The following is a 13,907-nucleotide window of genomic DNA, read 5'->3' as shown; positions in this document are numbered from 1 at the left end:
TAGAGCTACCTGATAATAGAGAGTTACAGTAATCCAGCCTTGAGGTAACAAAAGTGTGGACCAATTTTTCTGCATCTTTTCGGGTCAGGATAGGCCTAATTTACGCAATATTACGCAGATGAAAAAAGGCAGTCCGTGAGGTTTGTTTTAAATGAGAATTAAAAAGGCAGTCCGTGAGGTTTGTTTTAAATGAGAATTAAAAGACAAATCTTGATCAAATATTACTTACGGTAGTTTACGGTTTCTTACGGTAGTGCTAGAGGCCAGAGCAATGCCATCAAGAGAAACTATGTCATCATATCACCCACTCTAGAAGGCAGCACATTGCTCTGTGCAGATATAGGGTTCAGAGCCCGAGTCGGGGAAAGGTGGGAGGGATCAAACCATTTTTGAGGCAAGGGGGGCAAAAATCTCTCAAATTTTAGGGGTGCTGGGATTCAATTTAGGGGTGCTTCAGCACCCCCAAAAATGGGTTAGAAACGCCTATGGTGCACACGCAGAATTTAAAAAGAAGTGGTGCGACATTAAGGTGGACGTGAAGCGGAGGACGGCTGCCCACCGCCAAAGTGTGGCCAAAACAGGCGGGGGGACAGGAGAGGAGGAGCTCACCCCGTTTGAACAGAGAGTCGCCTGGGGTCAATTGAAAGCAGACAAATAATTATGTGAACTGGATTTACAGTTTCCATTTGTTAATTTTATACACCACTTACATGGATCACACACTATTGTTGTAAATGAATGCAGAAGTGCGTCGGGGAAACGGTGAGGCTGATTAAGAAATGTCACACTTTACGCACAGGTTTATTGACACGAGTACTTTACACACAGAGACAATCAGGGGCTTGTTAGAAAGCTCTGAAGCTGTAGTTTAACCAGCAAAAAAACAGCAAGTCACTAACTTTAACCACTGACTAGTACTGATGCTGTGAAGACAGGATAATATTTGGGGGCCCATATGTTCAATGCCCATCAGGGGGATTATATTAGGACAATTAAACTAATAAATGATTTACTCACCAAGAAGCCACCCATCGAGCACAGTGCCAGCTTGTAGTCTGTTCCCAACCATGCTGTTACTCAGTGCATTGAACCAGGCCACCTCGCCACAATGTTGATTAATTGTCTGTCTCGGAACACACGCACTCTTCGTATTACGCCATTTATAGTGTCTTAATACTGCTAAAGCAGCTGTTGTTGTTAACGGTATTTTCGGCACCACTTTGCGCATGCTTTTATATCCACTCATCTAATTGCAGACACGTGGGTGTGTTAACTGTTCATCAGTGTTAATTGTTCCTGTGTCTCTGATGTGCACATCACTCTGAGGACTAATTGTTTTCACATTTATTTATTATAACAGTTTTCCAGCATCACCTCTAAGTGTCGCCAAAGGATCAACAGCCATGAAGTTGGCGTGAGGCACCGCACGTTTCCACGGTCATTTCACTCTTGATACATCTGAACTTTGCCATGGAAAAGGACGTACGCCACGTTTGTGTGCGTACGCACCCTTTGTACATGAGGCCCCTGGGCCCTATTTCAGAAAGTAGGATTAGTGAAAACTCAGAGTATGTTAATCCTGAGATGAGGGAAACTCATGTTTCATGTTTCACAAAGCCAGCTCAGCAAAACCCTGAGACAGTTACTATGGCAACTTAATTGTTATTACAGTTTAGATTTTCACCTTCCCACATATGTAATAATTTCCTGCAAATGTAATAGTTATTACATTTGCGGAAAATTGTGTGTTACGTTTGTAGTAGGCAGCTGCTATTACGTTTGTGGGAAATTTATTACATTTGCGGGATTATTACATTCAAAGCTGCAGATTTGTATTACGGTTGTGGTTTATTACGTTTGTGGTTTATTACGTTTGCGGGTGTAACAGATCATCAAAGAGGAATTCCACAGAATTGCAGGTTTGTCAGTGTTAATAAGAAATAAGTCTATGAGGATACATTATGCAATGATTTACGAGTACATTTAATGTATTTAAGGATTCCCCGGTGTAATTGGCTGTATGGATTGGACTCACATCCCCATCGTGGCTCCATCTGAGACTGAAGGAGACTATGTGAATCGTAAATCGATTCACAGCATCAATGTGCAGGTAAGACAAGGTGGAGTATGTACCGTCCTCATGATTTAAAAAAATGCCATTTGAGACTCATGCTCCAGATACATTTCACATTTCAGTTAATAAATTACACGCAAAAGCATATTAACAGATCAGGAATTAAAATAAAATCTGCATTATATTCTCATGTATGAGATTAAGATATGTTTGTCCTGTAAGAACTTTTTTTTTTTTTTACTTTTACATTTGGGCAAATGTACCCATGTCTCTCCAGTGGGTTGATAAGCCAGCAAACACATTTATCCATGAAGATTCCCTGAAAGATTTTTGTTTTGTTTTTGTAATGACTGCAACCACAAACACTTGACTTGATCTATACGATCTCTTGAAATCCCTGCAAGCTTCCTTTTGCATGATGTACTGCAACTAATGATGGTTATCATTCTGCACTTAAGGTGATATGTGACGCAGCCAACATTTTCACCAATGTTGAAGCCAAATGGCCAGGCAATAAATTTGCACAGGGTAAGTTAAATTTTGATCCTTCCTCTTACAATAACTGTGGAAGTAAAATGTCAAAGTTGTAACCTGTACCTCTACCACTCCTGATTACAGGACAGTTTAATGGCCTCCTGCTTGGAGACAGAGGGTACCCCTGCCTGCCCTCTCTGATGACCCCTTACCCTGACCCTGAGCCTGGACCACAGTAACGCTACAACCTGGCTCACTGCAGAACCAGAGCAAGGATTGAGATGTCAGTTGGCATTGTCAAGGCCCCCTTCCAGTGTCTGCGTAGGCTCAGGGTCACTCCAGAGAGGGCGTGTGACATTATTGTGGTCTGTGTCGTGCTCCACAATATTGCTATATTGAGAGGAGAGCGACAACCTGCCGTACAGACACATGATCCAGAGGAGGACCATCTCTTCCACCCCACTGATGGGCAGGATGGACGAGCAGTGCGAGACGCGCTGTCTCGCAACCATTTTTCTTAGTTATCCCCTCGTTACCTCCCACCAGTCAGATGACAGTCAATTTTTGTTTATTAAAGCATTCTTTACCACTTTCAAATAAACTGAGGACAGAAATATCTTTTTTATGTGATTTATTTTTCTGTGTTCATTATTTCCTGCAAATAAAGAGACAAATGCTTTAATATTCCATATATTTGTATATTACATTGATTTTCCAACAGTAGGAGTAACAGTAAGTAACATCATCGATCTTCAGGTGTAACTCACCTTTAACTGGTGATCCACTATCTGGATTTCGAGTTTGGTTTTGGTAATTTTAAGTTTAATGTGATCCACTTGTAAGTCACACATGGATATTTGCATCTGCAGGTGAACACTGTACAGCTCCTTCACAGGTAGCTATGAAGAGGCAAAAAAAAAAACGGACACTATTGAGTCTGAGACATTTCCACAGTCCAATACTTAATCTTAATTTGGGACACACAGGCAATGATAAATGCAAATACCAGCTTACAGTGCTTAACTGTGCTCGATGGACCCTCCTCCTCCCCCTCCTCATAGTTACCATTAACACACTGTTTTAAGACCATATAAGTTTTCATGTGGGGCAGAGCAATCAGAAATTGTCATACATGATATTGAGGATGTACAGTTTACCTCTGAAGGCCCATCAGCCCTCACAGCAGTGATAACAGACACTGTGTCTTCATCATCTTCCTGTGGTAAAGAGGAACAATAATGTTAGATGCAGGCTACTCAAAACCATCACACAAACTGTGCAATATTCAGTTACTTACAACCATGTGGAACCACCTGGGATGCCCTCAGCAACAGGCCGCCCACTATTCTGGCTAAGTGCCAGCTCCTCTGCATGGGTGAAAGGGGCTGGTGGTGGCCCACCACCCGTTTTTCGGGCCTCAGCCTTCTTCCTGTTGGCTACAGTGACATTCAACAATTCAATTAACCTCATGAGCTTAATATTGTAAGATTGAACTAAGTATGAGTAAGATTTCTTACCAGTCTGCACAATATTTTTGTGATTGATTTTGAGTTGCTGGCAAGTGCGTTTTGGCCCCATTGGATTACAACTGAATTAGAGGATGTCGCAAATTATATTAAAATACATGAACAGTGTTAAGATATAATTTTTTTCCTATATTTTCTGTAGATTAGACATGCATTAACGCATCACATTACACAGTATCACTTCACATTACCTATTAACACGCTCTGCAATCTTTTCCCATGCCACCTGACACTGCTTGGCTGCAGCTGCCGTATTTGATTTCTGTCTAAATACATGTTCTGAGTCTGCATACGCAGTCATCAGCATCTCTAATTCCGCTGGTGTAAAGTATGTCGCTCTTCCTTTAACGCTTTCTGCCATTGAGAATCATGTAATCTGCACTCCATTGATGATGGCTTTATAAACTCACCGTGAACGCGCCTGCCTCAGGCTGAACATACTCAGAGTTGATTGAGCTGATTGTGATCAGCTGTTCTGGAACCGAAAAGTCAGAGTTTTAGGCTCAGAGTTTGTTGAGCCTGCTTCCTGAAACAGGGCCCTGAGCTTCCATACACACACACACACACACACACACACACCCTGATGAACACACACACACACACACACGCACAGTCATGAACACACACACACACTCTCTCTCTCTCTCTCTCTCTTTCTCTCACATGCACGCACGCACACACACTTTGAGGAACAACTTCAAACTACTGATGTGTAAACTAAATTTCAAAACAACTTCTTCCTACACTCTGAAAAATGATGTGTCAAAAGTCAACACACAAAATGTGTTCTGAGAACTTTGACACATTTTGTGTGAAATCCAGAACATAATGTGTGAAAAATATCTTCCAGTTGGACACAGTTCCTGTGTTGGTTTGGTTATCAAAATCATTTTGTTAATGCAGTTGCTAGTTTTATCCAAAACCTATCTAACATGTTTAAGAATTAGTATTCTTGCATATTAGGAAATAACTAATCATAATATAATGTAAAACATGTAGTTTTAATATTTTCGAAATGTCAAACAGCTAGTGCTGTCAGCCAATCAACACGTCAGACAGCGCTCTCGTGAGGTATTTGAAACGGCGTTAACGGTTCATCTTTTTCACCTGCTGCACTGCCACTGAGGGAGAGGACTCAAAGATTCTATTTTTTTGGAGGACTCAGACAGAGAGAATGATGGATTCCGAAGAGCCACCTCCAAGTTTTTAGACTCTAATGTTAACATGGCTAACGTTAGTCAAGTAGCTTCATGTTACTTGAAATTTGCTGTCTAGGTCGTAGCTAATGGTCAGAGTACATTTTCACAAATGTTAGTGACAACTAGCTAGCTAGCTTCAGCTAACGTGAATGAATTGGCTAACGTTAGCTAGCTGGCNAACACGTATCTTTTAAAGGTCAGTTTAAAGGTACAGTACGAACACTATAGTAAATATTACACTACAGTACATTTTCACAAATGTTAGTGACAACTAGCTAGCTAGCTTCAGCTAACGTGATTGAATTGGCTAACGTTAGCTAGCTGGCTAACGTTAGCTAGATGACTAACGTTAGCTAGCTAGCTAACGTTCTAGCAATAGATAGCACTAGTGCTAAATCAACCAAAGACACAACATTTTGTTTTGTTTTTTGCTTGAAATCATGAAGGAATAGCTAATTTTAGACCGCTAATGATAGCTAGCTAGCTAACGATACTAACCAGCTAACGTTAATAGCTGTCTAAATAGGGAATGGGCACAGTGACGTCAACCCGAGTGCATCATGGGAGGTCCGCCATGTTGATGGCTACATTGCTGCTCGGACCACAGCTGCTCAGACGTGCTCTCTCAATCGTTGTCTCTTATTTGTGATTTATTCTTTATTTTCTCGCAAGTATGGTAAACCGTTGCTGTGTTGTGGGGTGCCACAGCACCTCGCATGACCGTAATGGGAAAAAGATTGCCAATGGATTAACTTTTCACCGCTTTCCTGCTTGGCGACAGGATCACAGAAGCCAAGTTTCAGAGATAATAAAGGCTCGTCGGATCGCTTGGATAGCGGCTGTAAGATGAACAGATATAACATTCAACAATATTCCAATGTTGATGAGAGTGTGCTCCCTGCATTTTCATTCTGGTAAGTTAAAAAGAGTATACGCTTTTCTTTTTATACATTGTTTCTCTCCTTCAACCGCAACACCACACACATACACATTAATGCTCTCACACACAAAAACAAACACACACACACACACACACACTCACACACAAAGGCAGTCACAAGTTGTAACGTGCTTGTTGGAACATTATGGTTATATATAAGTTTTTCAAGACTTTTGCTTTGGGATGATAATCTATCTGAACAAAACATTAGGTTTTGATTGTGTTACCAGGAAAACCAGCAAATGAAATGTACAACTTGCATCCAGATTGGGCACCATCTCTACACCTGGGCCACACTGAGGTGATGGCCACACAGATTGCACGCTATGAGAGAAAGGAAAGGAGAAAACGGTGAAGGACTGACAGTACACCTGAGATGGATGTGACGGTGATGGATGAACTTCTTTCACCAGGTAAACGTTACAGAGTCAGCAGATACAGAACCTTATCTTGTATTTGCTGTTGTTGCAGCTGTATCAGATACCTTTAGCCCAAAACAAATTTCCTTCAGGACAATAAATTATATCTTATCTTATCCACAGGAGAGGCGCTAGCACCACTGGAGGATGATTTAGTAGAAGCAGAGGATGGAGCTGACCAGAGACCAGCAGAGGATGGAGCTGACCAGAGACCGCTGACAGAGTGTGACTTCTGTCAGCATCGGCGCGCTGAAATCGACCGCCTTTTGGAAGAGAACAGGGCCCTGAAATGTGAGCTTGAAGAGAGGAAAATGGATGAACAATTCCTGAAGGATAACAACGTCAAAGTGAAGTACTACACTGGACTTCCAGACTTTGAAGTAGTAATGGGTGTTCTGGCCTGTGTTGGACCGTACCTGACACAGACTAGTAGAGTACTGTCACCTTTTCAGATGCTTTTCCTGACTTTCATACGCCTTAGGCTGAATTTGCCAACACAACACATTGCCCACCTCTTTCATGTAGACAGAAGAACTGTTTCCAGCACCTTCAGTAACATCATAGATGGTTTGCATAAACGTGTCAGCCCTTTGATTAACTGGCCAGGGCAAGATGCGTTGAAAGTCACTATGCCCCATCAGTTTGTGGAGGCCTTTGGGAAGCGTGTTGCTGTTATTCTGGACTGTTTTGAAATATTCACACAAAGACCATCAAATCTTAAAGCTCAAGCTCAGTCGTACTCCTACTAACAACACAACACAACACAACACAACCATGAAGTACCTCATTGGTGTTACACCACAGGGCTCAATTTCTTTCATTTCCAAGGGGTGGGGGGGACGCGTCAGTGATAAGCATATAACTGATAACAGTGGGATTCTGGATAAACTCTTACCTGGTGATTTGGTGTTGGCCGATCGTGGCTTTGATATACAAGACAGTGTGGGACTTATGTGTGCCGATGTAAAGATCCCTGCGTTCACAAAAGGATGCTGTCCCCTGGATGCAAGAGATGTGTAGAGCACGAGGAAAATTGCCCACCTCCGGATTCATGTGGAAAGGGTGATTGGAACCATCCGCAACAAGTACACAATATTGTCTGCTTAAGTACCAATTCGCATGGTGTTGCCATGCAAGGATCAGGACATGACATTCCTTGATAAGATTGTGTCTGTATGTTGTGCTCTGACTAACATGAGCCCTAGTGTTGTGTTGAGAAATGAGTGATGCTACCACCCTCACTGAAATAAATGTGATTGAAATACAGCCATAAGTTTCTGTCTCATCCATACCCACAATCTTCACAATTAACTTACTTAAATGCACGTGTCATACAAACAAGGAACAGTAACAGTAAGATTTGCAAAAGCAAGAAGAAGTGTTACACACTCAGATGTGTTTCAGTGTTTATTTGCAAGTAGTGCAACCTGAGAACACAGGACGTGCAGTTTGGATGCTTCAGGGTAAAACAGAATGTTACATGTAAACAGCAACCAATGCAAATGATACTTTGTAAACAATACTTTGAGGTGAAGTAAGTACAAAACTGTCATATATATGCTCAGTCCCTTCAAATAAACAAAAAATGTGCAAAAATGGATACAAAAAAAGTAGTGCAATTACCTATATATTTATCAAGACAATGTAACATACTATATATATATATGTAGATATAGATATAATATAAATAATAAACATGTTTCTTATAAATTACTTAAATACTATAAATAAATAGGAATCTATATAATAACATGCAAAAATATGTATCTTTGCATATCTGAGAACACAGGACGTGCAGTTTGGATGCTTTGAGGTAAAACAGAACATTACATGTAAACAGCAACCAATGCAAATGATACTTTGCAAACAACAACGCTTTGAGGTGAAGTAAGTACAAAACTGTCATATATTATGCTCAGTCCCTTCAAATAAACAAAAAAAGTGCAAAAATGGATACAAATAAAAAAGTAATGCAATTACCTATAAAATTATCAAAGACAATGTAACACACGATATATATACATGTAGATATAGATATAATATTAATAATATACATCTTTCTCATAAATTGTTTAAATACTATAAATAAATAGGTATCTATATAATAACATAATGCAAAAATCTGCATTTTTTGCATATCTGTGTGTCTACTGACATGCATCACAAAACCAGGAGACACCAGCTGCAGTGGTAGGATCAAGTCCGACACAGCTGAAGTGGAACCACTGGATCGCACAGTTCTTGTTGTCGCATGCAACCATGTCTTCCAGTTCCTCAGGCCCACTGCACAGGCACCACAGATTCTCCTTGTTTTCTGCACTCCTCTTCCTCTTGTTCTCTTTCTTTTGCCTTCTTACTTGAGGGACTTAGTGCAAGGTGGTTTAACAGCCATAACTCTGGAGGGCTGCGTTGTGGAGGCATCTTGTGTGTAGTGGCGGCAAACAAGCCCAGGGTGGGAAACCTTCAGGAAAAATTCCTGTGCCTTCTGCAGACATGACTCTCAGAACTTGACATCCGGCATGACTCGGACAACAATAAGGTCTCTCTGTGTCCACACCACAAAATCACAATATGTAGACTCTGTCACAAAGATCTGTGTCTGCATCTGTGTGTAGTATCTGTGGCCTCGTTTCAGTTGAAATTTGTTGTCCACAACATGGAGACAGAAGTCCCTGTCACCATCACAAGCATCCTGGACAGTGTTATTTTTGTGCTTTGCTGGACACTTTATTTCCAGGAAACCTTTCCCGCAGCAGACACAGTGAAGTACTCCATCAGGTGAAGCGCCTAATTGTGGAAACGCAGGATTGATGTTGAATCCAGAGAGCCCAATTTTCAGGTCAGTGTGGTGTGGTGCTTGTTTGGCTTGATAAGCACTCCTTGCAGCCTCCTCATGCTCAATCCCCCATCTCATGTCTGGGGTTGTCACCAGCGCTGTTGGGTAGCACATCTTCCTCACCGTGGACACAGCTGGCTTCTCGATGTTGATAGCAACAACTGCATGCATATTTGAGGCAGTTACTCTCCCTGCCCGTACTCCATACCAGGCAGATGCCTTATGCTGCTGCTTTGTGTGTGCCCTGATCATGTCTGCTTGTTCCTTGGTCACAGCTGTGATGTCTTTCACGGTCTCACAGTGTTGGAGAAGGACAGATAGTGGAGCTTGATCAAAGTACAGGTCACGCAGACGGTGTTGAAGGGGTTTTGGCATCACAGCTGGCTGGACAGGGTCTGTATAGGAGTGGTAGACATCCATTGTGGACATACAAACTGATGATCGTCTAGATGATCGTCAATTTCTTTTTAAAATGACAAGTAATAAAATTACATTGGAGTTAGGGCTGCAAAGATTAATCGTTTGACTACTGAATTAATCGCCAACTATTTTGATAATCGACTAATCATTTCGAATCTTTTTCTTTTTAAGAAGAAAAAGTCCAAATTCTCTGATTCCAGCTTCTTATATATGAATATTTTCTGCTTTCTCTAGTCTATGACAGTAAAGTGAAGATCTTTGAGTTGTGGACTGTTGGTTTGAGGACGTCTTCTTGGACTTTGGGGAACAGTTAACAACATTTTTCACCATTTTATTGACCAAAAGCCGAACACATTAATCGTTTTTATTTACTTTTTGTAGCAGCAAAATATCAGCAAAGTTGATTAAAAGATGTAATTTTCAATGAATTATCATCTTTCTTGTGTTTATTATTAATGTGCACATAATTAAAGCAAACTAGTGCTAAATTTAAAAGCTTTTAGTTAAATAAGAGTAATTTAATAATTATTCAATACATAATCAGATTAGTCAACTCATCAATTCAATGGTCGGTGAGTAGTTGACTATCAGAATAGTTGTTAGTTGCAGCCCTAATTGGAGTGTCACATAAGCAAAAGGCAAAAGGTTTGCCACGGCAGCTGGATTGAAGTGAGTTATGTCAAATTCTTTTGAAGGAGTATCTTATTTTAATGTGAATTCATAACAAAAGTAAAATTACTCTTAATCCTTTTACTATATTCCCTTATATCAACATTGTTGATGATACTGATAGATTCATTTCTTGTTTTTCAATTCACTTGTTACGTTTTGTATTGTTGAAGAGCTGTACTGAAAGAGATGGGCTTGGCTGGGATGGTGAGCCCTGCCCGAGCAGCTAAAAAGTGGGAGAACCTGAAGAAGACGTACAAGATTTGTATTAATTGTTTTTACCAATAGTCCAAAATAGCGAAAGCATAGATGAAAGATCAGTTACTGTTCTCCTTGAGTAATTCCTTTGCTGTATTAACTTGCAATGTGTGCAGGAGGTCAGGAAGCCACCGTCAGGGAGTGGCACTGAATCGGGGGAGGCCACGGCTGAGACATGGAAGTGGTTCTCCCTCATGGATGAGGCAATAGGTGGGAGGCCATCCATCCAGCCTCCATGCCTCATTGCCTCAGCCTGGGGGGAGAGCACTTTAATGTCGGCATCAGCCTCCCACGAATCAGTGCCATCAGAGCCAGGGACTCAGACTCCAGAGCCTGAAGAGCCAGGGCCATCAAAAAGGCAGAAGAGGGACCCGATACTGGAGCTGCTGGAGCGGGAGGAGAAGAGGGCAGAGGATAGGGCAAAGAGAGCAAGGGAGAGAAGAGGGCAGAGGATAGGGCAAAGAGAGCAAGGGAGGAAAGACTTGTGAATTTATTGGAAAAAAAAGTTGAAAAAATGTATATGTAAACAAATTCATAAACAAACTCTGAATTAAATTAAAGTATTTTCCAAACTGATGAGTCCAGACTAATATATAAACAAATTCTGAATCAAATTAAAGTATTTTCCAAACTGAGTATAGACAAATATGTACAAAGTAAATTCTAACATGTTATCATTTTTTGTAGGCACAAGCTTAGCAGTGCAGCACAATCTGGAAAAAGGTCTAGAGCAGGAGTACATTGTTAGTATCAGCAGGTGAGGTTTCTCTGAGCTTTAATAATGGCAGCCAGAACACAGGCCCAATAATCAAAGAATGGACTTGCTCCAAATGTAAACAGCACTTCACTTGCAACTTTCTGTCTATTGTCTGTAGTGCAGATGAACAGACTGTCCTAAATGAAAAAGTGAGCAACATGGAGTGAAGTTTGCCTAAGCCTAAGAAGGATATCCAAAAGTGTTCAAACATTAAATTCCACTGAAATCCAACAACATTGGAGTGTTCTATGCTATAAAGCATAGAACAACTGGGTTGGAGTGTGCAGTTTAATGTCACCACATTTTAAGACCTCTGGTTTCTAAAGTTTCAAACTGTTGCCTGTTTCTGGCAGATTTCAGATTGATAGAAAGCAGAATGATTTAAAAGTGACCACTCGAGTTTAATGTGTCCTCCTCTTCCTCTCTCCTCCTCCTCTCACTCTTCCTCTTCCTCCTCCTCCTCTCTCCTCTTCCTCTCTCTTCCTCCTCCTCCTCTCTCTTCCTCATCCTCTCTCCTCCTCCTCCCACTGGGAGCACTTTGCAGGTTGTCACAGGTATGACAAGGGAGAATTGAGCTATATTGTTAATAACTATTTACACTATTAGCAAAAGCAATGGAAACTATTTACATTATATTAACCTTACACCAAAAACTTGTGTGAATATATGATTTATTAATGATTGATCTGATTGAAGATGATTGATGATTGAAGGTTTTTCAATAGTCAATAGTCATGATCCTGAAGAGCTGCAGGAGGGTTATTTGGTGCTGAGAGAGCAGCAGCAATGCGACCATGCAGCCGTTCCCCACACTGCAAGTCTTGCTGAAGCTGACCGCCTCCATCATCTGGCCCCAGTGCCTCTTCAACAGGCTGTCGCCATTCTTGAGGCAGACGTTTTGCAAAATGGCACAGCATGCGATGACCTTCACAGCAAAAATATGGTGCACTTCCAGGGCTTTGAAAAAGATTGAGCGCCACCTCGTCTTCATGATGCCAAACGCCCGTTTGATGACAGAACGGGCCTTTGCGTGGTGCCGGTTAAACCATGCCTGAACTGCACCTCTCACTGGCTCCCTGTATGGTGTGATGACGGCGATGGGCTCTGACATACAGGGATATCCTCCATCCCCTAAAATATAGTAGCCCTCAGGTCGGTACAGACTATGGACATGAATGGGGCTGTTTATGAGAACCCTGGCATCATGTACTGAGCCAGGGTAACCTACAAATATGTCGATGAACTGACACTGCGGGTCACACACTACCCGGAGCTGAACAGAATAAAACAATTTACGATTGAAATAACACTGGGCATCTGCACTTGGTGCTGCAGAACCAGCAAGACGGTGAAAGCCTGCACCAACTCTCTCAAGCTCCTCAGGTGGTGGAAAGCAGATGACCCTGTTTTTCAGGCTGATGATCTTGTCTGCTACTCTGTGGATGATATCATTGACTGTGGACCAAGGGATGCCAAACGCTCGTGAGACAACACGATAGGTTGTTGCACTGGCCAGCCAAAATAGGAAGACGAGGATTTCCAGGTCATGACCCCAGCCATGATCAATTGGAGAGCGGAGGGACTGAATGAGATTGGCGATTGTGGGCCTGGAGAGGTGGAAGTCGGGTCTCAGATCACTTTGGCCATCAAAGAATATGGCCAAAACTGGCAGTTGGCGGTTCAGGACACAATACTGAGATGGCGGGCCATGCTGTAAAAAATAAATACGAGGTGCATCAGAAAAGAAACAGGACTGGGGTCACAAAAAATATTTCAAATCTAAACTACAAATTACAAGTTTTGCCCTTCAAAATAATCCCCTTGAGTCTAATGCACTTTTCCATTCTTCTCTGCCTCCATGCACTCCTGGAAGGATTCTCCCAGGATTCTCCACAGCTCCATCATCATGGCCCTCTTGATGCTTCCACATCCAGAAAACGTGTTCCCTTGGTGACCCCTTTGAGCTTGGGGTAAAAAGGAAACAATCCTAAAAAAGCTCCCTACTCACCTGACCTGGCTCCAGGTGATTTTTTTTGGCTCCAGGTGATTTTGAAAAAAAATCACAAATCCCGGGAGAATCCTTCCAGGAGTGCATGGAGGCGGAGAAGGATGGAAAAATGCGTTAGACTCGAGGAGGATTATTCTGAAGGGGAAAACTTGTAATTTGTAGTTTAGATTTGAAATAATTTTTTTGTGACCCCAGTCCTGTTTCTTTTCTGACGCACCTCGTAAATACTAATAACAAATAAAGATATTAAAACTGATAATTTGTCATGGAATTAAATATGTGAATAAAAGCTATGTGACAATGTGATCACATTGTGATAATAATAGT

At 41.6% G+C, this 13,907-nt stretch overlaps 1 protein-coding gene across 1 annotated transcript; it reads left to right on the top strand.

Moving 5' to 3' along the window:
- The first annotated feature begins 5,889 nt into the window (after positions 1-5,889).
- On the top strand, positions 5,890-7,894 carry LOC126398881 (uncharacterized). Its single transcript, XM_050058527.1, has 3 exons — positions 5,890-6,187; positions 6,480-6,626; positions 6,756-7,894. Exons 2-3 carry the CDS (start codon positions 6,590-6,592, stop codon positions 7,379-7,381), a joined length of 663 nt encoding a protein of 220 aa, XP_049914484.1. The 5' UTR covers positions 5,890-6,187; positions 6,480-6,589; the 3' UTR covers positions 7,382-7,894.
- The last annotated feature ends 6,013 nt before the right edge of the window (positions 7,895-13,907 follow it).

The sequence above is a fragment of the Epinephelus moara genome, chromosome 12, assembly GCF_006386435.1.
Source record: "Epinephelus moara isolate mb chromosome 12, YSFRI_EMoa_1.0, whole genome shotgun sequence".
Lineage (NCBI taxonomy): Eukaryota > Metazoa > Chordata > Actinopteri > Perciformes > Serranidae > Epinephelus > Epinephelus moara.
Note: the sequence above shows the minus strand (reverse complement) of the source record. Positions and strands in the feature narration are given on the sequence as shown.

Bases quoted from the DNA above. Each gene is read 5' to 3' on its own strand.
- LOC126398881 (XM_050058527.1), top strand. From the start codon at position 6,590: ATGGATGTGACGGTGATGGATGAACTTCTTTCACCAG. The intron at 6,627-6,755 runs GTAAACGTTACA...TCTTATCCACAG, and splicing joins GGATGAACTTCTTTCACCAG to GAGAGGCGCTAGCACCACTG.